Source organism: Theropithecus gelada, chromosome 10 (genome assembly GCF_003255815.1).
Source record: "Theropithecus gelada isolate Dixy chromosome 10, Tgel_1.0, whole genome shotgun sequence".
NCBI lineage: Eukaryota > Metazoa > Chordata > Mammalia > Primates > Cercopithecidae > Theropithecus > Theropithecus gelada.
Genome location: NC_037678.1, coordinates 28,061,201 through 28,085,612, shown reverse-complemented (window position 1 = coordinate 28,085,612; position 24,412 = coordinate 28,061,201). Strand labels below are relative to the sequence as shown.

Sequence of the window (24,412 nt, the reverse complement as noted above, 5' to 3'; positions counted from 1 at the left end):
GTCCCCACGCAGAGTGGGAGCCAGTGCTCAGGGCAGCTGAGGCCTATTGACTGTTACTGTTGCATTCTCCATGTTCAGCTCTTTGGGGGATGGGATAGGATGGGGCCCTACCCGGTGACAGGCAGCACAGTTTTCTCCTCCCCAGGGATAGTGGCTTCTAGAGTGAAACACGCAGCTCAGCGTAGGAAGGACCTTCCCATCCAGGTTCTGTTGACAGTCGTCTGGCCTTCTGCTGAGACCTCCACAAACGTGCCCAGGGGGCCCGATGCTGAAACCTAGTTGGGTTAGGAAGGGGGTGAGGGACCCTCTAGGTCACAACGGCCTCCTGGACATTGTCTGAATTTGGGAAAATGAAAGGCAAGGATGTTTGTAAAAGTCTCTTCTCTCCGCCCTTGTGAGAGGAAAGACTTAATTCCTACAAAAAAGGTTTACTGAGCATGTCCTGCAGCTTGTGCCATGCCTTGACCCTGTAAAAAGACTGTTTCTGTCCTCCAAAGGCCACCAGCAACTGCGGTCTGGGACCCTGGGCTGTGCTGAGTGGAGAGATGAGATTCTCGCCCTGTGCAGGCTGAATGCAGCTAGTGGGTGGGGATGGATGGAGTGGGAGTGGGTTGTGTGGGGTGCTGGAATGGGAAGGTGAGGCTGTGGCATCTCCCCGCAGAGGGCGAACAAGGGCAGCAAGGCCACGGAGAGGCTGAAGAAGAAGCTGTCGGAGCAGGAGTCGCTGCTGCTGCTCATGTCTCCCAGCATGGCCTTCAGGGTGCACAGCCGCAATGGCAAGGTGAGTGCCTGCTGTGCTGGCCCCTCCTGCTCTCCCGGCCTGGGATGGGCTCCTGACTGCCTCATGGCAGCGCGTTTTCACTTGGACGCACCCCACACTGAGAGAGGCTTGTCCAGCATGGTGCATGCAAGCATACTCATTCCCTTGTCTGGGGCTTTGGGCCGTAGCCCCCAGGTTGAGTGGCAGCTGGCTCAGCTTCCACAACTGGGAGTGGGCAGGGTCTCCAGGGAGGGTATAGGGCAGGGGAGCCTCGCAGGTGCAGACCTGGTCCTTGGTACAGGGATGCTGTCCCGGGACCTTGAGGGCCAGAGACGCATTTTCTATCCTGAGTCTGGCTCCTGCTGCCATCTGTAACCTGGGCCTCTCCCTCCTGTCAACACGTATCTGTCAGCATCCAGAATGGCTTGTTTTCTAGCCTGGCCGGGAGAGGCTGCTGGTGGGCTCTGCTGGTGGGGCTTGTGGGTTGAATGCAGGAGGTCAGGTCTGGATTAATCTTCACCTCTGCAGATCCCACCTGGTCACCTCCATGTCCCTAAGCTGTGCCCCTCTGCCAGCATCACACCCTGACCCATGTGGTTCAGGTGAGAGCTTGTGCCACGGGTGCTGTGGCATCCAGCTGGCAGGAAGGGTAGGGAGTACCGGAAGCGACATGCCAGGCCGTGAGCACACCTGGCCACGGGGCTCCAGCCAGCTGGAGGGATGAGTTGTGTGCTCTAAGGTGCCCTGGGCCTACCAGGCATTTGCGTAGCCAGGGTGGAGATAACTGGGTGTGTTCTTCTCGCCCACCCTAGAGTTACACGTTCCTGATCTCCTCTGACTATGAGCGTGCAGAGTGGAGGGAGAACATCCGGGAGCAGCAGAAGAAGTGTGAGTATCCTCTGTCCCGAGAAGGTCTGGGCTTCAAAACGTTAGGGCCAGGCTGGCAGCTCCTGTGATTTTAAACCTTCTTTTTTATTTTGAGGGGTTTTATCCAAGTGAAGTGTTGCATTGGAGATAGCCGCCCTGATAGGCCCCCAGGCCTCTTGTCTCCCCGCCTGCCTATCCTGCCCCCATCCCCTGGGCACTCATTTCCCCACTGCCCTGTGATCCCCCTTCCCCAGGCCCTTTCCTGATTCCACACCCGCCCCTACACACACCCCTGCCATCCGCCCCCAGCCCGCTGCCCATACACCCCACCCCTGGCCTGCCCCCTAGGCCTTTCTGGGACCCTGCCACCACCCCATTTCCCCTCATCTGCTCCCAGCCCACTTGGGCAGCCACAGTGTGCTGGCCCCACTGCCCTGTTGATATGGCCAGGATGGCTAGCTCTCAGCACAGGGGCACTCCCTCCTGTCTGGGGCAGCCCCTTCCTTCTCTGGGCACTTCCCTCTGTCAGGGTGCTCCTTCCTTCGGCTCCTGCCTGGCAGTGTCAGTGGGGAAGGCAGACCCGGTTCCCTCCTTGGAGGTTTGGGATTCACATGCCATCCTTACCAAGGTCTTCCCACTGGGACTCTTGTGTGCCACTGTCCCTCTTGCAGGGGGAGCTGGGCTGAGCACTGCATCCAGGTGACCTGGTCCTCCCACAGCTGTGGGCCATCTCCTGCAAAGCAGCGTATTTCACAGGGATGCTGGGCTGGGGCTCTGCATGCCTCTGGCCTGGCCTGACCTCCTGCGCCCTCAGGCTCATTATTCTCACCTATGCAGAGCCACATCTCGGCCCCCAATGCCACCATGGCCTGGAGGAACACGGATCTCCGGGCAGCCCTGCCAGTGCTTGTGTCCCAGGGTTTCCTGTCATAACATGGGAGCCCCAGCCATTTCCAGAGTGGCAGCCTCTGTAGCCTGTTCAGCATTATGCCCAGAAATAAGCCCCTTTTCCTCACCTGGTGGAGAAACAGGGCCTGTGTTAGCAGAGGAGGGGCAGAGCCATGCTGCTGTCTGGGAGACCTCACAGGGAGGTGCTCCCAGTCCAGCCGCTCATTCTCAGACCTGCCGCATGGCTGTGCATAGGTAGCGTGGGACGTGTGTGTTTGTAAGTCTCATGCTAAGACTTCTGCAGGCCTGGGCTCTCCAAGGCCACACCTCGCTCTGCTGCCAGACCAGCACTGCACTTGGGAGCCGAGTGCCCTCTCCTGAGCCCCCAAGCCGTGGCACCAGTTCTTGCCATGCCCCTTCCCCAGGGTGTGGTGGGGGTCCAGCGGGAGGGGCCAGAGGGCCAAGGAGCAGACTGACCAGTTGGTGCACCTTTTTTCCAACCTCCCAGGTTTCAAAAGCTTCTCCCTGACGTCTGTGGAGCTGCAGATGCTGACCAACTCGTGTGTGAAACTCCAGACCGTCCACAGCATTCCGCTGACCATCAACAAGGAAGGTGGGCCCGCCCTCCTGGGTACAGGGCACCCGTAGGGAGGGCAGGCAGCTAGTCCGAAGGCTGATCCCCCCTTCCTGTTAGCACTTTTGTTGGGACTAGTGGACTTTGATTCAGAAGGAAGAGCTGTGCTTATTAGGGCCTCTTGTCTCCACCCAGGAGTGGACGAGGTGGGTTAGGAGCAGTTTCTCCCTGAGTGGCTGCTGCTGGGTGGTTGAGGAGATGCACAGCTTCTATTCCTAGTCAGGAGGCTGCAGCAGATGCTCCTCAGATGCTGTGTGCCTTAGATCCGGCCCCACTGCCTTCCTCCCAGCCCTCCTCTCCTCCAGCTACCTGCCAGCCGGCACTTTTGGTCAAGCTGAGTTTTGCATTCACTGTTGCACGTATGCTCAGTCACACATACAGCATATGCTATGCACATGTGTCCACACACACCCCACTCACATCCCACGTCACCCCGACCCCCTCTGCTGTCCTTGGAACCTTATTACACTTTGGGTCACTGGTTTACCTGTGTTGTGAAACCAACTGGATCCTGAGGTCCCCAAGACAGAGATCATGATGGGTATGTTTTTGGCCCATGACACTGGCTTGCCTTGTGCTGGGCAGATGGCAGCCACACGGTGTCCACCGGATGGTTGATTCTGAAGCAGAGTTAGTTAGCTTGTCACCTGCCTCCCTTTCCCGGGACAACAGAAGCTCACCTCTTTGGTCTCTTGCGCAGATGATGAGTCTCCGGGGCTCTATGGGTTTCTGAATGTCATCGTCCACTCAGCCACTGGATTTAAGCAGAGTTCAAGTAAGTACTGGTATGGGGAGGAAGGTTGCAGCGGCCGAGCCAGGGCCTCTACCCAGGAAGGACTCATCGGGCAGGGTGTGGGGAAACGGGGAGATTGTTCAGATGACCACGGGACACCTTTGACCCCTGGCCGCTGTGGAGTGTTTGTGCTTGTTGATGCCTTCTGGGTGTGGAATTGTTTTTCCCGCAGTGGCCTCTGCCCTCTCCCTAGCCTGTCTCAGATCCTGGGAGCTGGTGAGCTGCCCCCTGCAGGTGGATCGTGTAATCGCAGGGGTTTGGGAAGGAGTTTGACAGACATCCCCTGGGGGGCCTAGGAGTCTTGGGTCCAAGCCAGGAGGGCTGTCAGCAGTGCAGCTTCACCCCACAGCAGAGCAGATTTGGCTGCTCTGTCGAGCTGGATGGATAATACGCTTTTTTTCCTTCTCCTCTAAGTGGGGGTCTCCCCCAGTTACTGGAGCTGTCAGAACAGTAAAGGCTGGTAACACGTCAGTTGCACTGTATAAGTTTCTAGAGGCCAGGCACGGTGGCTCATGCCTGTAATCCCAGCAATTTGGGAGGCTGAGGCATGGGGATCGCTTGAGCTCAGGAGTTGGAGACCAGCCCGACCAACATGATGAAACTCTGTGTCTACTAAAAATACAAAGATGCCAGGCGTGGTGACTCACACCTGTAATCCCAGCACTTTGGGAGGCTGAGGCAGGTGGATCACTTGAGATCCGGAGTTCGAGACCAGCCTGACCAACATGTTGAAACCCCATGTCTACTAAAAATACAAAGATTAGCCAGGCAAGGTGGTGGGCGCCTGTAATCCTGACTACTTGGGAGGCTGAGGCAAGAGAATCGCTTGAACCTGGGAGGCGGAGGTTGCAGTGAGCCGAGCTTGTGCCACTGCATTCCAGCCTGGGCTTCAGAGGGAGCCTCCGCCTCAGGAAAAAAAAAAAAAAAAGTTCCTAGAAACAGCAAAATGTAGAGGAAGAAAGCTTACCAGGGATTGTTGGGGGATGGGGTTAGGAGAGGACTAACTGCAGATGAACCTAAGGGGACTTTTTTTTTTTTTTGAGACTGAGTCTGGCTCTGTCGCCCAGGCTGGAGTGCAGTGGCCGGATCTCAGCTCACTGCAAGCTCCGCCTCCCGGGTTTACGCCATTCTCCTGCCTCAGCCTCCGGAGTAGCTGGGACCACAGGCGCCCGCCACCTCGCCCGGCTAGTTTTTTGTATTTTTTAGTAGAGACGGGGTTTCACCGTGTTAGCCAGGATGGTCTCGATCTCCTGACCTTGTGATCCGCCCATCTCAGCCTCCCAAAGTGCTGGGATTACAGGCTTGAGCCACCGCGCCCGGCCCTAAGGGGACTTTTTAGGTCAGAGCAGTCGTGAAAAGATTGTGGTACTGTTTGCACTGGCGTTTAAATTTCTTAAAAGTCCTTAAACCCTACACTTGGAATGGATGAATTATATGACATGCAGATTGCACCTTCATAACACTGTAACACATAATCTTTCCCCTGGGCCTGTCTCTGGCTGCCTCATAAACGCTGGTGTTTCCTTCATCAACCTCCCTCCATCCCTGTGTCTCCTCCCGGGTCCTGTCTGTGAGCAGTACAGTGTGACACCCTACGCTGCCCTGTGGTCCCAGACTTGTCTGTCCTTGCCTCCCTGTTACTTTTCTTTCTATCTCTTCCTTGCCCCATGCACTCAACCTGCATCCCCAAACCAAACCTATTATTCATGGCCCCCAAACTTGTTCCCCTTCTGTCCTGTCCCGTTGAGGGGCACCACCATCCATTCCCGTGGCCAAGCCAGAAACCGTGGTCCGCTCTCCCTCCGTTAAATGCCATTCTCCATCAGTGAGGCTTCTTGATCGTCTCTGGCTGCCTGGCCAGGCCCTGGTTGTGGCCTCCTCCCTGGTCGTCATAGCTCTGGACATCCCTGCAGAAAGGGTCCCCACCACCAGGCCTGTCCATCCCCCGTCTCAGGTAGTTTTTCTAAAACACAAATCCCACCCTGCCACTTACCGCCTACAGCCCAGCCCCACTCTTCTGCAGCCCATGCCTCCTTCCCTTCCTCCTGCACCCCACGATTTCCCCAGCACTGAGCTGCTTCCTGTGCCCCACAGTGGCCTGGAGTCCCCTTTGCCTTGACTCTTTGCCCAATAATACTTGCAGCGGGGTCTGCTGTGTAGGATGCAGGAGCTTCCCACATCCCCCAGGACGGCTGGCCTCTGCTGTGGCATCACTAACGGTGGCGTGTACACCTCTCTGTCCCCACTAGTGCAGGGGCCTTCTCATCACAGGGGCTTTAGCTGGGGTTTGTGGACTGACTGACTGAATGAATGTTGTGGGAAGTCCTGTTTCCCAGCTGCCCCCAGGGAAATGCCACAGAGCAGGCAGGGGCATCACGTGAGGTGCTGGTATTCATGCCAGGCCCCCATTAGGTGTTGAATTTTTAAAAAGAAAGTTAAAAACTTTTGTATTTCTTTTCTGATTCTGCAAATAACACCTGCTCTTACAGACCATGTGGGTGATGTGGAGAGGAGCTGTGACCTTCTCCATATTCCCTTCTCCCCACAGATCTGTACTGCACCCTGGAGGTGGATTCCTTTGGGTATTTTGTGAATAAAGCAAAGACGCGCGTCTACAGGGACACAGCTGAGCCAAACTGGAACGAGGTGAGGAGCTGATTCTACGAGGGCCGAGGAGGGCCGAGCCTGCCAGCCGGGGCAGGCTGTTTCCCACTGGAGAGAATCTGAACCTTCAGGGGCTCCCTGAGGGCTTCCCCCGAAGGCAGTGCTGCTGAATTCCAGGAATCTCCTGGGGGGCCAGGAGGTGACGTGTCCAAGAGATTTTATCTCTGTTCCTGAAAACCTTACCCACCCCCTTCGTCACAAAGAAGCCGCCTATTTTGCTGGAGAAGTGTTTGGAAAGAGACTTAAAAGGGCTTTTTGTCTGCCTTTGTTAGCGCTTATGTTTATTTGGTAGGTTTCCATAGTGTTTTTCCGCAGAAGTTGGAATGAGCTCCCGTGACCCTCGTGGCTTCCGGAAGCCTGGGGCTCTGCTGTGGGGCTGGGGCAGGGACTGTAGGGTCCTGCTTGCTTGTCTCGGGGTGTTGGGCTTGTACTGTGTGTCTCAGTGCCTTCCTCCACCTTGGAGAGCTGCTGTGTGAGTCACATAGCCATTTGGCCCTGCCCCTTCGGGAGTGGAGGAATGATTGCAGAGAGGCCCGTGTTGACTAAGTCCCAGATCCATGAGAGGTGCCGTTTCCCAGCTTCTGTAGCAGTTGTGACCTCGAAGGTCTCATTCTTGATGATGCAGGTAGAGGCAGCTGGGCCTACAGAGAGCTGCCTCCCACCCCCACTCCTGCGAAGGAGGAAGCCAGGAGCCCCCAGGCTGCTTGGTCTACATGGGTCACAAGGCTGGTAGAGCGAGCAGTGGAGCTGGAACCCAGGTCTCCTTTCTCAGCATCCACTACTCTTTGACCATTTTAGACATGTTGCTTGAATAGTACAAGGGCACAAGGAGCTCAGGAAAATTACCTGGACATCCCTGCAGAAAGGGCTGAGTGGCAGCTGTGATGACAGGGGGTATAAGAGCCACATGGGGTCCATCGAAGAAGCCTTTGCAGAGACCAAGAGTGCCACGACCCAGCAGAGACAACAAGAGAGGGTGCCAGGCAGTGTGCAAAAGGTTCAGGTGCCAGGCATCTACGGAAGCTCCAGGGAGGCATGAAGTCATGAGGGTTAGATTGCAGCAGGTCACCTCCACCACCCTCACTGTCCATGAAGATCTGGGCTTGGGGACACTCACATGTTCCTGGCACACACACCCACCCACCCACTCCTCCATTCAGGTTCAGAAATTCCTGCTGCTTTCTTCTTCCCTCATCCTCCTCCATTTCCCAGCAAGAAGCCACACGTGCACGCACATTGGCGTGAAGTGCAGATTCACCAATGGCACCATCGGGGTGGCGGAGGAGAGAGTTCACACCACACCCACGCAGACAACTTGAAAGCTAGGGAAGCAGTTTTTCCTCCAAGTCCCTGTCCCTCCTGTGTCAACCCCAAGGATCACTCTTTGTTTCCTTTTAGATAGAATTCATTTTTTAAAGAGTGGGTTTAGGTATGCAGTACAATGGAGCAGAAAGAACAAAGAGTTCCCATGTACCCCCTGCCCCCCACCTCAATTATGGACATTCCACCCTAGGGTGGGACGTGAGTTACAGTTGATGAGCCTGCGTTAACCCATCATTATCACCCAGAGTTCATAGTTGACATTAGATAGGGTTCATTCTTGGTGTTACACGTTGTGGGTTTTGACAAATGTAGAATGATGTGTATCCACCGTGATAATATCTTACGGAACAGTCTCACCACCAAAAAAGTGAACCTATGTTGACAGATCATTATCATTCAGAGTCCATAGAAATAACTTTTTGTTGTTGTGGGTTTTTTTTGTTGTTGTTGTTGTTGTTTTGAGGAAGAATCTCACACTGTTGGCCAGGCTGGAATGCAGTGGCATGATCTTGGCTCACTGCAGCCTCCACCTCCTTGATTCAAGCAATTCTTCTGCCTCAGCCTCCCAAGTAGCTGGGATTACAGGCATGCACCACCACACCCGACTACTTTTTGTATTTTTAGTAGAGATGGGGTTTTGCCACGTTGGCTAGGTTAGTCTCGTACTCCTGGTCTCAAGTGATCTGCCCACCTCGGCCTCGCAAAGTGCTGGGATTACAGGTGTGAGCCCTCACGCCCAGCCCGTAGAAATATCTTTTAACAAGCACCCTGGAGATTGTGAGGCAGGTGGTGTGGGGATCACCCTTTGAGATGCTGGTGTAAGGAGTTTGGATTAGGTTTGACTGGCAGTCGGAGCTTCTGGAAGCATCCAGGCTGAGCCACAGTCTCATGCCAGGGATGCTTACAGGAAACATTTCCATGTGTCCCAGGACTAAGGGAGGAGGGTCTCAGGCATCAATCCCCCTGGGCCAGCAAGGGCGACGGGAGAGCCTGGGTTCAGAGGACCCTTCAGCTATAACATTGACCTGTTTGTTCACATTGGACTTCCTCCCTTCTCCCTCGGGCCTGCAGGAATTTGAGATAGAGCTGGAGGGCTCCCAGACCCTGAGGATACTGTGCTACGAAAAGTGTTACAACAAGACGAAGATCCCCAAGGAGGATGGCGAGAGCACGGACAGACTCATGGGGAAGGGCCAGGTCCAAGTAAGGCGGCCATCTCTACCCTCCCCTGCCTGATGTATGGTGTCCTTTTTCATGCAGCCCTTGGGGACACTGAGATGGCCTTGCACCAAGGGTGGGGTGGGGTGGGCAGCTGTGACTCTGAAACATCCGTTGTGGGAGACCTGAGTCGGTGCCTGCATGTGTCTTGATGGGTCTTGATGTTCTGCTCTCTGTCTGCGTGTCTGTTGTGTCGGCTCATTCCAAAAGGAATTTCCATTCAACTTGATTTTGCAGCTGGGGCCTCAGTTCCTGCCTGGCCATAGGAGAACCCAAAGGCAGAACGGCCCTGGGCCAAAATTGGCGCATCCTGTGCCAGTCTTCTTAGAAAAGCACAGGGGTCTCAGAGCTGCCTGTTTGGCATCCGCTATCTGTGGTCTAGACCCAGTTCCCAGGGTGTAGAGCTGTATCTCTGAACAGGGTGCACACAGACAGGTCTCCTCCCAGGCTAGCCTGGAAGCCCCCAGGTGGGACCAAGAATGTGTCCGTACAGGACCAGCAGGGGGCCGTGGTTCTTAAGGAGACTGCCTGGGCCCTCTGTCCTTCAGAAGCTTATCCAGCCCCTGGGAGCCCGCCACCAGTGTTTCCTGGAGGATCATAGCAGGCACCCCATGCCCTGTTTCTCCTGATCCCACCCTCACAGTTCCGCGGGGGTAGCTGGGAGGAAGCCCTGGTCACGCTTTCCTTATAGTGCATTATATTGGTGGGTTGTGGCTACAGCTCTCTCTTCCATCTTCACAAGAGGCCTCTAGAGGGAGTGGGTCTGGCATTCCACATGCCCCTGGAAGCACAGGGCTCCCCAGGAAGCCCCAGCTCCCTCCCTAAGCAGGAAGTAAAAATCCTCTTGCAGTTAAATACCAAGCGCCAGGAAGAATGAAGGGAAAGGGTGGCCCTTCCCTGAGTAACTTGTCATCTTGCTGATGTGTTCCACATTCTCATTCAGATCAGCAAATCTTTACCAAGTGCCGGCTTCACCCCCTTCTGCCACCCCTTCTGCTGGCCACGTCTTGGGAGGTGCAGCCACTGGCTGTTTTTCTGCCTTGGAAGCTTACACGGGAAATCAGTGACTCAGGGCTTCCTGGGGCTCCCTGTACTTCGAGATCAGGTTTAAAATCAAAAAGGCTCCTCTAGCACGTGCCTGTAATCCAGCTGCTCAGGAGGCTGAGGCAGGAGGATTGCTTGAGCCCAGGTATTCAAGACCACCCAGGGCAACACAGTGAGACGCCTGTCTAAAACAAAATAAATTAACTAAAAATTGCTCTCAGCTGCCCTGTCCCTGTCCCACTGCACTATCTTGTTCACCCTCCCAGCCTTTGTGTGGATTCTCATGGTGGAAGATTTTACCATGCAGATGGGCCACACAGCTCTTGATGGAGTACTTGGTGCTGGTCTCCTTTGAGATCCAAAGTGTTTTAGCATCAGTCAAGTGATGGTCATAGTTTGGGTGATGGTCACGGCTCAGGCTCTTTTCTACATGTGCTTTCTTTGGTTGTTGTTGTTGTTTGTTTTCTTGAAACAGTATCTAGCTCTGTCTCCCAGGCTGGCGTGCAATGGCAGGATCATAGCTCACTGCAACCTCAAACTCCTCAGCTCAAGCAATCCTGCCCTAGCCTCCCAAGTCGTTGGGATTACAGACATGCCCTGCCATGCCCAGCTAAGGTTTTTTTATTTTTTAAGACTGGAGTTTTGCTCTTGTTGCCCAGGCCGGAGTGCTGTGGTGTGATCTCGGCTCTCTGCAACCTCCCAGGTTCAAGCGATTCTCCTGCCTCAGCCTCCCAAAGTGCTAGGATTACAGGCCTGAGGCACTGTGCCTGGCCACATGCGCTTTCTCATTTGGTCCTTGCAGCAGATCTTTGAGACAGCTCATTTGACACTCAGGAGATGCTTCTCTAACCTGCTCAGAATCAGGGTCCCGGGTATTCAGGGAGGTGGAGGGAGCAGACTACAAAGCCGGTTGTGCTCCCATTGCTCCCCCTTCCCTCTCCCTCTCCATGTTTTCCGTCTCCCCCACCCAGCCTAGGGCATTCCTCCCCCACAGTCCAGCCTGCATCTGGCACAGCCTCATACTCACAGCCTGGGTCCTTGGCTCCTTTTTTCAGCTCATCAAACCAGGTAAAGGTAGGTTCCAGTTCTGCCAACCATTGACTCAACTCATCCAAATCTTCAACTGGAATCCTGGGAGTGGCTGAATTTGAACCAGGACCTCTGAGTACTGTTGCTAAGTAACTGGGGGTCTCAGTGAAAGAGAGAAAAGAGCTGATAGGCCTCTTCCTGTGTTACTGTGTCAGGCCCTCTTTTGAAACTCTTTTCTGCGGTGCTACTGACGTACTTGTGCACATGACCTGTGCTCTTCTGTCAGTCTAGGGGTGCTGGCTGAGCACCCCACTCCGTCCTGGGGAAGAGGAGAGCAGTGTCAAAGAAAAACCCAAGCTGGACAGCCGTTAAAGTGGTAAAAGCAGGTTTTATTTGTAACTATTGTGACGGGGAAAAGACTAGAAATGGAAAGCTTAGAAATGGGCTCGATGCTGAATTCACATGGACGAGTGGAGACTTACAGCCAAGAAGAAGGGTAGGGGTTGATGGATGGAAAATGATGAAGTAACATCAGGGGGAAGAGGGTTTCTGGTGAAACCGACCCGACAGGATTCTTGCTGAAGACAGGCCAGAGTGATCGATCTCCCCTGGGGGATGGCATGGGATGAGGAATCTGATCAGATAGCAAGGGCAGGGGGTTCTGGCTAAACTGACTTAGCAGGATTGTTGCAAAAATTGGATTCTTGAGAACATGCCCAAGGATGGGATCTAGCTGGAATAAAGAGCTGGAGGGACCAGATGAGTTCCATCAAGGAGAGTCTTTGTCTCTCCCCCACCACACTCAGTGTGACCTGGGCAAGTTACTGTCCCACTCGCTCAAATGTGTTCCTCCCTCCCTCCCTCCTTCCCTCCTTCCCTCCTTCCTTCTTCCTTCTCTTGCCCAGGCTGGAGTGCAGTGGCACCATCTCAGCTCGCTGCAGCCTCCACCTCCTGGGTTCAAGCGATTCTCCTGCCGCAGCCTCCTGAGTAGCTGTAATTACAGGCATGTGCCATCGTGCCTGGCTAATTTTTTTGTATTTTTAGTAGAGGCGGGGTTTCGCCATGTTGGCCAGGCTGGTCTCAAACTCCTGATCTCTGGTGATCCACCCGCCTCGGCCTCCCAAAGTGCTGGGATTATAGGCGTGAGCCACTGCGCCCAGCCTCCTCGCCTTTAAATGGGGGTGGGGGGCCATGGACCCTGAGGGTTGAGTGACGCATGCTGTCACGGGTGGGGGGTCAGCGTTTGCTGCTGTTCTTATCCTTATCTGTTGTCGTTTGCGAGGAGGCAATGGAGCAGGCACTGTCCGGCTCCAGCCCCTGGTCCCTGTGTCAGTGGGAGTGATGGGTGGGAACCATGGCTAGACAGGAAGGAATCCGATTGCTGTGTGAAGGGCATTCATGACTCATGCCAAGTAGATGGCGGCTGCTGTGGTCCCTGGAGTTCCAGGCTCCCAGCCGGGGGGTTGTTTGTGGGATCCCAGGAGGAAGGAAGTCGGGGGAGTGGCGGTGACTATGCCGTTGACGTTCTGCGACACCAGCCTGGCCTCTTTCTCCCCTGTGGACACTGTTTTCTGCACAGGGGTGCCTGAGAGAGGGCGTGCGCGACTCCGGAGCCCAGCCTTTTTGAATCTGGGCTTTTCGCAGTGACACCAGCTGCCTTCTGCACTGTACTGTGTGGGAGGCGCTTGGCTCTCTGCAGCCCGCTACAGGGGCCCACAGCCCCCACTCTGATTATGCACCTTGACTCAGAAGTTGAGTAGAGAGACCCTCCCATGAGGTGAGGCAGTTGCAGCAGGTAGAGAAGCCTCAGCATCCCAGGAGTGTCCAGATCCAACCATGAGGGCAGAGGTCCCTGGCAGGCCCCAGGGGCTCCCCCAAGGGCAGGGGTCTGGGATGGAAAGGAGTTCTCAGCAAAGCTGCTCATGCGCCTGTCTGTGGGCAGCAGGAGTCAGGATCTTCTGGGCGGGGGGCTTGGCGCGGTCTGGTTTTTTTGCTCCCCTTAATGGTGCTAATGAGCTGGGTTTAGGAACCACTTGCCCGAGTCTCAGATTTTGGCTCCTGCTTTTCAAATACCTGTCCTGGATGACTTGCCAGGTCCCCACCTCCCTTCTTGCACGATAGAGGCTCCATGAGGGTGGAGGTGGCGGGGGGTGGGAGCTGTAGAAATCAGGATGAGTGAGCTGCTTTGTTCAGAGCCAGAAAGGCAAGGGGATACACAGTACAGCAGGGACAAAGCTGTGGTGGTGCCCACAGTTCAGAAAAGAACCACTGACAGCACGAATCAAAGCCCTTGTGTGTGGGCAGGTGCAAGAGGACCCAAGCCAGGTGTCCTTTCCCAGCCAGCTCCGACCCTGAATGAGCCATTTGAGTGAGCGAGACCATCCTGGTCCATCCTCAGACACCAGGAACCTGCTGTGCCACCCTAGTCATGGAAGGCTTCCTGTGTGCCATGCCTAGGGGTCTCCCCAAGAACGAGAAGACCCCTGTCCCCAGCCTTCATGGTCTAGATCAGAGAAGCTGGAAAGGAAGGATGTGGCAAATGTGCCAAGAGCTGGGGCAGACTTTGGCCCAGAGTGACTGCTGGCTCAGATGGCACGGTTGTTTGGGAAGTGAGGTCAGGGGACAGAGATGCCTTCACAGAGCAAGGGACATTGAGTCTGCATCTTCAGGGAGGGATTTTTCAAGGTGAAGGCATCAATATCCATCCAAGATTCATCGGATGGGGTATGGAAGAGGGAGTCACCAGCCGGCAGAGCTGGGGAAGTTGGAGCCTTGCTGCCATTAGGAATTTCTTCCTTCAGTTGTTTCTGTCTTTTTGAGACAGAGTTTCACTCTGTCCCCCAGGCTGGAGTGCAGTGGTGCGACATTGGCTTACTGTAATCTCTGCCTCCTAGGTTCAAGCGATTCTCCTGCCTTGGCCTAACAAGTAGCTGGGACTACAGGCATGTGCCACCATGCCCGACTAATTTTTTTGTGTTTTTAGTAGAGACAGGGTTTCACCATATTGGTCAGGTGCATCTTGGAACTCCTGACCTCAAATGATCCACCCTCCTGGGCCTCACAAAGTGCTAGGATTATAGGTGCATCTCTCTTCATTTGCAAATTTTCTAGGTTGCTAAATCACATTAGCCCTGTCTATTCTTCTTAGAAGGCAACATTATATCAAGTCATAGACTTTTGTCTTCTCCCATTTCTCCTGCTCTGTTTATGTGTCTTGCTGGGCTCACAACTCACATTCCCGTGGGGGCATCAGAGTTCATTTTTGTTGTTGCCAGTGAGCCTCTGCTTCATTTGAAGCTGGTGCTCTGGCTGGCTGGAGTTTCCCAGACTTCTCTGCCAGCCCAGGTTATGTGGGCATCTGACCAGGCACAAGCCAGCAGGTCTGACTGGGGCCCTCCTGGTGCCTCCCTGGCAGCTGCTCTCAAGTCCCCACCATGCAGTGAGGTCCACCCATTTTCAGGCAGTCTCCCTGTTGGACTGCCCACTCTGCAGCACCTGTTCCCCCAAGAGCCCACGGAAATGCCTGGCAACAGCTTGTGAATGCAAAGATGACACCAAGTCGGGTGGATATGTCCATGTGCACAGCAGCACTGACCATGCCAGCCTCAGACTGGAAAGAACCCAGACGTCCACCTGCTGGTGCATGTCTGTCAATCCATACAATGGAATATTACTCAGCCTTCAAGAGGAAGGACATTCTGACACATTCTACAACATGGGTGAGCCCTGAGGACATGCTGCTAAGTGAAATAAACCGGACACAAAAGACAAATGCTGTATGATTCCACTTACATGAGGTAGCTAGAGTAGTCGAATCCATAGAGGCAGAAAGTAGATTTGAGGTTACCAGGAGCTGGGGCAGGGGGAATGGGGAGTTGTTTTTTTGCACCTGCCCCCGGGAGTTATTGTTTAATGGGTGAAGAGTTTCAGTTTGAGATGATGAAAAAAAAGTTCTGGAGATGACAGTGGTGATGGTTGCACAACGTGAATGTGCCTAATGCCACTGAACTGCACACTTAAAAATACTTAAAGTAGGCCAGGCACGGTGGCTCACGCCTGTAATCCCAGCACTTTGGGAGGCCGAGGCAGGCGGATCATGAGGTCGGGAGATCGAGACCATTCTGGCTAACATGGTGAAACCTCGTCTCTATTAAAAAATAAAATAAAGTAAATTAGCTGGGTGTGGTGGCGGGCACCTGTAATCTTTGGGAGGCTGAGGCAGGAGAATGGCGTGAACCCGGGAGGCGGTGCTTCCATGGATGCTCCAAAAATGCATCCATTTTTATAACTGAATGATTTTGTAGTAAATTTACAGAGCTCTACAGCTTTTACCAACAATCCAGTTTTAGAATATTTCTATCACCCCAAACAATTTCCCTGTTCCTTTTTTTTTTTTTTGACAGGGTCTTGCCCTGTTGCCCAGGTTGGAGTGCAGTGGTGCAGCCGCACTCAGCACAGCCTTGATGCCCCAGGCTCCAGTATTTAGCCTTTCAGGTAACTGGGACCACAGGCATGCGCCACCATGCAAGGCTAAATTTTTTTTTTTTTTTTTTTTTGAGACAGGGTCTTGCTGTGCTGCCCAAGCTGGTCTCAAATTCCTAGGCTCAAGTGATCCTCCTGCCTCGGCCCCCCAAACAGCTGAGATTACAGGTGTGAGCCACCGTGCCCAGCCCCTGTTCCCAGTTATAGCCACTCCCAGACCCAAGCTGATCTGCCTTTGTCTTTAGAGATTTGCCCATTTCTTCACATTTCATAAACATGGAATCATACTAGAGCCGACTTTTTTGACTGATTTCCTCCACTTACCATTATGTTTTTGAGACTTGTTCATGTGGTAGCATTGTTTCATTCCTTTTTATGACTGAATAATTTTCCGTTGCATACATATACCATGTTTTTGTTTCTGCATTTACTGTTTGACAGACACTTGGATCATTTCTAGTTTAGGCTGTTACGGTTGATGCAGCCATCATCAGACTGGTACTGGTCCTTGGTACCAGTCTCTATATGGACGTATGTTTTCATTCATTTAGGAGACACTTGGTGAGATTGCTGGGCTGTGCAACAAGGTGACTGTTTGGGGAACTGCCCTACATTGTCTGGAGTGGGTGCACCATTTTACATCCCCATTGGCCATGTATGAGAGCCCATTTCTCCACATCCTCACCAATGCTGGTTATAGTCTAGCCTAAGGGAGAAGGGGGTGTTCCTTTTGAAGTGATATTAGAGACTAGTTAGGATCAGAGAAGAACAGCAAAGAGTTAAAAGTGGGATAGAGGCCAGGCACAGTGGCTCACGCCTGTAATCCCAGCACTTTAGGAAGCTGAGGTGGGTGGATTGCTTTAGGTCAGGAGTTCAAGACCAGCCTAACCAACATGGTGAGACCCCATCTCTACTAAAAATACAAAAATTAACTGGGCATGGTGGCAGGTGCCTGTAATCCCACCTTCTCCAGAGGCTGAGGCAAGAGAATGGTTTGAAGCCAGGAGGCAGAGGTTGCAGTGAGCCGAGATCTCGCCACTGCACTCTAGCCTGAGCAACAGAGTGAGACTCCGTCCTAAAACAAAAAAAAAAGGTGTGGGCTGGATCTCAGGAGAGCAGATTGTGGTCATAGACTTCAGCAGGAGGCCTGTGATCTCTCTCCTGGTGAACACAGAGGTTCTCTGGTGGTCTCAGCAAAGACCCACCCCTGGGAGTAGGTTATGGTGCAGACACATGGGGCCCAGACGGGAACAACTGGGGATGCCCTGCTGGACCATCCAGGCTGGTGACGATGGGTGTGGAGGAAGCTGTTGTCTACAAGGAGCTAAGTGAATGAGCATTTCCCCCTTTGGATGGTTTACTCAGCCTCCTCCCTGCCCCTGCTGAGGGTGGGCAAGAGGATGTCCTCTGGCTGCCCACTGGTGACTCAATCCAGCCACAGACTACAGAGCAAGCAGGGCAGTGCTGGGCCCCCAGCAGAGCCACCATGCAAGGTGGTCAGTGACGCTTCAGGGCAGCATGCAACACCTGCCCCAGTTGGGCTTTGGCCTCCCTCAGCCTCCACCCCACCACTTCCCTGGGATGGATGTGCATGGTAGTTTTCTAGGCAGACCTCCAGGCCACCATCTGCCAGGCCCGCTGACCACAGTCATTCTTCCAAGGCTCCTGCCTTACCCAGCTCGGGGGGAGATGAGCAGCGACCTAGTCGTCGTCCTGAGACCACTGCGCGTGAGCAGACAGGCCCCCGCCCGTCCGGTCCCTGTCCAGGCAGCAGGCGTATTTCTCACCAAGACCTTGCAACCCAGGGGGACCCTGGAAAGCATCTGGAGTGCCTCAGTTTTTCCCTTAAGGGAAAACTACTGTTTCCCCCTTGGTCATCTGTTTTTCCAAACCCCCATCTTTTCCTTGTTTACTTCTCTGGTGCTTTAAATAACTTCACGAGAGAGCGTGCCAGCCTTGAGCAATGTTTGGGGTTGGCCAAGCCGAGGCACAGGCCTCATTATCATGCTATTCTTTATACGACTTCCGCTCTGCGGAGCACACTCAGTTCTTTGGAACAGAGCCAGCCTCGGGGCGGCCTTTCCCACTGGAGCCGCCAGTCAGGACCGCCGTGAGAGCTGGTGCCCGGAGGCCAACAACCTGGTCTTCAGTCACTGGGAGTCACAGAGAGGGACCCAGTAAAGAGCCCAGCTGGCAGCATCAGTGCCAGGTTGTGGTGGGCGCTGGACAGCACCAGTGCTGGGGAGTGGACGCTGGCTGGAGCCCCGCCCAGGCTGCACATTGCTCGGCCAGCTTAGTCTGGGGGAGCAGGACCGGAGCAGGGTGTCCTCCGCCCTGGGTCCATCAGGGGCACTGCATGTGATTACTGGGGTTACGTGCTGGGAGTGGTACAGATTCTGGACAGTCTAGAGCGCTTCCAGCACAAGGCAGGCTGAGCAGTCATACTTTACTCAGTCTCCAAACTTGGGCAACAGGAAACTAGCCACTTAACAAGGAAGCTCAGCTTTTCTGGGCTTTAAAGATGGAGACACGTTGGAAATTCCCGTAACCGATAGGCTGGGGTGGGAGGATGTTCTTCCCACACACAGACAAAAAAGTGGAACCCGGGGTGATGGGCAGCTTTGACCTTGGCCCGCCGGACTGTGGGGCGGGGTTTCCCTCAAAGCCTGGTCAAAAGGCCGTGGAGGCTGGAAGCTCTCGTTTAGCCCCACCAGCTTCCCAGAGCAGCAAGGTCAAGCATGCGAGAGTCGACACCCACCCCGGCCGCAATGCAGGGCCTCCTTCAGTACTTCCATCCCGGCCGGGCGGGCCGGAGCAGGGCAGGTTCTGCTGAAAAGTACCGGTGTGCTCGCGGCACTGCCCTGTGGACCCACATCCGAAACCTGGTGTGCAAGGGCAAGGTGGGCTGACGTGTGGGCCGTGGTTCCAGGGGGGCTTTGAGGGGCAGCCGCCTGATGTGTGGACAGCTTCTCTGTCTCTGTTTACCTGGACTCTGGGTTGCTTGTTAGCTGCTTCTGTCTGTTCTGGGTTTTTAAGGGGAGAGGGGCCCAGTGATGGCTGTTTTTTGAAGGAAAGGGAAGAATGTCTCCTGCTTAACATGTTTCTGTGTTTCCAGTTACTTGGTTGGTTAGTACAGCCAGGGTCTTGCTCTGTTGCCCAGGCTGGAGTGCAATGGCATGATCTTGGCTCACAGCAGCCTCCACCTTCTAGCCTCAAGTGATGCTCCCACCGCAGCCTCCTGAGTAGCTGGGACTACGGGCACGTGCCACCATGCTTGGCTAATGTTTTTGAAAATTTTTTTATAGAGACAGGGTCTCACTATATTGCCCAGGTTGGTCTTAAACTCATGGGCCCAAGTGATCCTCCTGCCTTGGCCTTTGAAAGTGCTGATATTACAGGCAGGGTTTCAATTTTTTAAAGCTCCCAGCAGGGGTATTAAACTCTCCCTTTCCAGAGAAAGCGCACTCTGTCCCCATCCCTCATGTTATCCTCTCCTGCCTCTGCTTAGGGTTCACTCTGGGGGAAGTGCCACTTGAGAGATTCCTTTTTGTGTGTGGCTTCTGACTGACCGGTCCCTGCTCACAGCTGCTGCTTCTCAGGGTGGGGTCCCTGAGGCCTGGAGTGTGCCCTCTGAAAACCTTCAGGGCCAGATGCAGAATGAGAGCCTGTGGCCACACAGCCCCTGGTGGGAGACGTCCTGCCACCCTTTGCTTCTTTGTGTCACTCTGGCTGTACATTTCAGATCCCTGGGAAACGTTAACTGGTAGGACCTAGAAGGGGAGGTGAGGAGGGGTCACCCCCCAGGTGTGCCTGTGGTGAGCCTTTGTGCTGAGCAGGTGCAGGGAGGGAGGCCCAGGTGCACACATCTGTGAAGTAGGGGCAGCTGGTTGGGCTCCTTGACCTGCTCCAGAACTTCTTATTTTCTAGCCACTTCACCTGCAGAAGGCCCAGGTGGCTGTGGTCTCGAGGGTCCCTTGCAGTGAACATGATGCCTGTCCTCAGCCCCTCTCTAGGCCTGGTGCTGTGCTCAGCACCGTCGTATGTGTGTATGTGTGCACGCACGTGAATGTGTGCAGGCATCATGAGGTGTGGTCCCTGCTCTTAGGCAGCTTGCCTTGTGGCTGAAATGAACCATCACCTGCATCAAGGGGTGGAAACACAAGGCCAGATGCAGTGACCTTGTCTGGAGTCAGATGGTGGCTCCGTGACCTGGCTTCACTCCAGAACTACCTGGGGTTTCTAGTTGTGCAAATCCCAGGTCCCACCCAGATTATGAGTCCAGTTTTCTACAGGTGGAGCCCAGGAAGGTGTATTTTTAACAAGATGGTACTGCTCATTCACCCAGCCCAGCCTGTGGTCTCTATGTACCCAGGAACTGCTGACACAGAGCTTGTGCTCCCCATAAAACGGGAGACAGAGCCTTCACGGACAGGGGACATGTAGCTTGGTCATGACAGGGTGTTTTGTACCAGCACAGACTGTGTTCAGGTGACATTAAGCACAAGTTCCTGCAGGCTAGCTGCCTGGACAGGGCTGGGTGGGGGTAGAAGTTAGAGAGGTCACAGAGGGGTTTCCTCCCGGCCGCCTCACCAGCTGCTTGATTTAGGGCTTGGCTCTGGGTCCTCCTGGGCTTGATTCTAAACCACGGGACTGGTGTGGCCTGCAGGCTCCTCCTGCCACAAGCTGTTCATGGTGCAGGGGGAGAACAGCGTCCACAGTTCCCCAGACAGCAGCAGTGGATACCAGGCCCCCAGGAGTTGTTACTGAAGTTGCTGCTGGACAACTCGCCTTTCACTGAGCTCCACATAGCACCCGTGGTGATGGGAGCTGGGTGGAGAGAGTCTGCCAGCCTGCGCATCAGCTCCCAACTGGGAGGGGCAGAGGGAGGAGGGAGTGGGAGCCCCAGGCAGCAGGGCTCTGGGAGCAGTGGGGCCCTGGGTTCCAGGGGTGTCTGGCAGGCCCCTCCTTATTCTACCTCTTGGCCTCTGGGTGGAGATGCTGGCCACAGTCAGGCTCTGTCTCTGACTGAGGACTGGAGAAGTGGCGGGTGTGGGCTGCTGCCCCGTGCAGCCTCTGAACAGACGCCAGGGCCTCTGCCAATCATGACTCCTTGCTTTCAGCTGGACCCACAGGCCCTGCAGGACAGAGACTGGCAGCGCACCGTCATCGCCATGAATGGGGTACGTGTCCGTGGGACTCTTCTGGCACCCACTTCCCCCAGAAGGGTAGGGTGGCCTCTGTTCATTTCAAATCGGTCAGAGGTGGCTGAGCCTGAGCCAGCGTCTGACACGGAGCCTGGTTGGAGGAGGGAGGTTCCCCGAAGAGCAGAATCGCCATGCACGGGAATCGTCATTCACTGACTGGGATGCAGTTGCTAGCCAGGCCCTGAGCATCCCTCCTCAAACAAAGGTCTCATGGCACCACCAGGACAGGTGGGGCCTCCACTCGGGGAACCTGGGGGCTGCCTGTAGAAATGGAGACCCCTGATTTGTCTTTAGGTACCCCAGAAAGGTTTAGACCTTAAAAGCAATGACACACCCAAAAAGGTCTGGGCATATATGGTAAAACGTTAATATTTGCGATTATTGGCTTTTTCTTATATTATTGTTAGTCTTTCTCACTTAATTTTTAATTGTTACTAAGAAAGAGAGAGCTGGGCACAGTGCACCTATAGTCTCAGCTACTCTGGAGTCTGAGGCAGGAGAATTACTGGAACCCAGGGGTTCGAGTACAGCTTGGGCAACATAGCAAGATCCTATATCTAAAAAAGCAAGCAAGCAAGAGAAGCAGCGGGGATTTTAGGAGGTGGTTCTGCAGAAGCCAGTCCTTTACACCATCTTCAACAATCCTGGCTCTTGCTGAAGTAGACTAGGGGATTCCCTGAGGGGCAGCCCTACCTCATGCTGAGACCGCTGCATGCCTTGGGGGTGGAAATATTTGATGAGACTCCCAGGGGCCCTTGGGACCTTGGGCTTTGAGGACCAGACAGATCAGAGGACTGTGCCCTTTCTCCCCTCTATAGATTGAAGTAAAGCTCTCGATCAAGTTCAACAGCAGGGAGTTCAGCTTGAAGAGGATGCCATCCCGAAAACAGACAGGGGTCTTCGGAGTCAAGATTGCTGTGGTCACCAAGTGAGTGGGGAGGGGCTTGGGCTCATGCACTGAGGGTGCCTGTCCCTTCAGCTGTTTCTGCAGAGAAGAGCATGTGTGGGTCTCTCCTCTCTGTGCGTGGCCGCTGCGTGGTGAGGTCAGGCCCCAGGGAACACTTGGTGTGTTCAGCTACCTCCTGTGTTTACTCAACACCAGCTCAGGAATGTCACTGCCGCCTTGCTTGGAAGCAGTAGGGCTGGCTCCAGAAACTGCCCGAGTGCAGGGTTTTCTGCCCTCGCTTGGAATTTGTCACGGTCCCAGGTTCCCGTTGAATGGCCATAACCCCTGCCCCTTTGTCACGAGTCAGTTGCCAAGAGAAGCCTGTTTGGTTTGAGAGCAGTTCTTGCAGACACAGACCACTTCCTCTGAGAATTCATTTGCTTCCCCAGGATGGAATCCAGCTGGGCTCCTGAACTTGCCGGTCATGTGGGCCGGGGCCTCCATCAATCATACCCCGGACTCCTTTCTGTGTCTAAACAGCACGCCCCACCCCCAACTGCACGGCAGCCACTTGCGTAGCACTCTGGGAGGGCTCTGGGCATGAGCAGTGAGGACTCCAGCAGCAGCTCCCCCAGATAACCACTGCTAATGAGGGTGGCTTGAGAAGCAGCTTTGATGTGCTCCCAAATCCAGTTGCAAAACAGAACTAAAGGCCTCAGCACGGCACTCACTTTGAAGTATTCTCACTCTAGTGTCCTGTGTGGCGGTATTGGAATTGTTCATCGCTAAGATTCAGAGGAGAAAAGCACTTAGCAGCACAGGAGCTGCTGGTGCTGAGGCAACCCTTCATTTGTCAGATGTGTTAAGGTCCAAGCCCAGGGCAGGGGTCAGGGATTCTCCTCTCACACAGCATGCGGGTGGCAGGACCAACACCGGGTCTGATCCCCCAGCTGGGGGCACAGGCTGCTAACCCCAGGCCTGGAATCTATCAGATGCCCTTTCTGTGCTGACTTTACTTAGGACTCCTGACCTTCCCACAAAGATCATGTGTGATTTGCAGAGGGTCTGGCTGCTTCAGCCTCTTGGAAAGGTCCTGAGAAAGTACATGCAATGAGGACAGGGCTTGCAGAGGGAGGGCAGGCATGCAGAAGGCTGTGTGTGCAGTCCCAGACCTGGGCATCTTCGTTACCGTCCTCACTCCACCTCCATGTGTATAGATAAGGGACAGGTTTCCTGTGTTGTGGCCCAAGCAGGGCTGCCAGGACACTGAGAACATTTCCTCCTTCCATAGGAGAGAGAGGTCCAAGGTGCCCTACATCGTGCGCCAGTGCGTGGAGGAGATCGAGCGCCGAGGCATGGAGGAGGTGGGCATCTACCGCGTGTCCGGAGTGGCCACGGACATCCAGGCACTGAAGGCAGCCTTCGACGTCAGTGAGTGTCGGCCTGCGCAGGACGGGATGGAGGTGTGGGCAGTGGTGTTGGCGATGAGATCTCAGAGCGCTCCATGGCCTGGGCATGTCATATCCTTTGCTGTGTCTTTTTTTCATTTACTGTTTTATTATTTTTAAAAAAGAGAAAACAAGAGTTGTAGAAAAAGCTTCTACAGAAGCCAGTATTCAAACCATCTTTCCTACACATGCCGCTTGCTGGGGTGAACCAGGGCTTCTGCGGGGCCTTGGCCTTCCTGCCTTGGGGGTGAACGCCCAGGACTCAGTGCAGTCTGTCCACTGCCCTGTGTGAGGATGCGGCAGACAGAGGGCACCGATGGGACCCAACTCAGGCCAGGGCTGTGTCATCTCCGCCTCTATCTCACCAACCCTCACAGGCTCTGAAGGACCTGGAACTGCCACAAATGCCAGGGGAGGGCATCGAGACCCCAGAGAGTCCTTCCCAGCATCTTCAAAGCAACAGGATTTTGTGCCTGCAGACCCTTCTTTGGGGCACACACCACTGACCCTGACCAGGACCCCTAGAATGCCCAGTACCCCTGGGAGGGCCTGTGGTAGTTTCAGCTCCCTCTGGGGGCCCAGAATAGACCTGGCCTGTGGTGAGGACGTAAGCACCAGTGACCAATTGGGCCCAAAGGAAGACACCGGTTCAAACACTGAAACCAATCAGATTTTCCCACAGCCTTCCTGCCATCAGAAGACACTGGTGCAGGGGTGGTTGCTATGTACAGGGCAGAGTCACCCGATTCCCACGCAGGCACCGTGTCCTGCCGTGCTGGCCTCCTCCTGGCCGTCACATCGGGCCAAGCAGGGGAGAGGAATGGGAATGCCCATGCAGCCCCATCAACTCTGCAGACACAGAACTACGCACAGCTCTTGGGAGGGGTCAGATGAGCTGCTCAAAGCCGGGGAGGGACCCGCACAGTGGTCAGTGTGGCAGGGACGGTGCTTTAGCCAAGGCAGGGATGGTGGGAGACTCACTTGGGATCCTGAAGGAGGCCGCTGCATTTCCGTGCTCTTTCCAGATAACAAGGACGTGTCGGTGATGATGAGCGAGATGGACGTGAACGCCATCGCAGGCACGCTGAAGCTGTACTTCCGTGAGCTGCCCGAGCCCCTCTTCACCGACGAGTTCTACCCCAACTTCGCCGAAGGCATCGGTGAGCACTGGA

General features: G+C 54.6%; 1 protein-coding gene across 2 annotated transcripts in view; it reads left to right on the top strand.

The window, feature by feature from the left end:
* Nucleotides 1-24,412, top strand: part of BCR (BCR, RhoGEF and GTPase activating protein) — a 136,459-nt gene that overhangs the window by 107,111 nt on the left and 4,936 nt on the right. The window contains exons 11-20 of one of the 2 annotated variants that reach the window (XM_025400626.1): nucleotides 662-781; nucleotides 1,573-1,648; nucleotides 3,024-3,128; nucleotides 3,850-3,924; nucleotides 6,491-6,588; nucleotides 9,001-9,132; nucleotides 20,823-20,882; nucleotides 21,725-21,834; nucleotides 23,084-23,223; nucleotides 24,266-24,400. In XM_025400626.1, the coding sequence (XP_025256411.1) occupies nucleotides 662-781; nucleotides 1,573-1,648; nucleotides 3,024-3,128; nucleotides 3,850-3,924; nucleotides 6,491-6,588; nucleotides 9,001-9,132; nucleotides 20,823-20,882; nucleotides 21,725-21,834; nucleotides 23,084-23,223; nucleotides 24,266-24,400 (1,051 nt within the window). The remainder of the gene's footprint in view (nucleotides 1-661; nucleotides 782-1,572; nucleotides 1,649-3,023; nucleotides 3,129-3,849; nucleotides 3,925-6,490; nucleotides 6,589-9,000; nucleotides 9,133-20,822; nucleotides 20,883-21,724; nucleotides 21,835-23,083; nucleotides 23,224-24,265; nucleotides 24,401-24,412) is intronic. The other variant, XM_025400627.1, reaches the window with a different exon arrangement.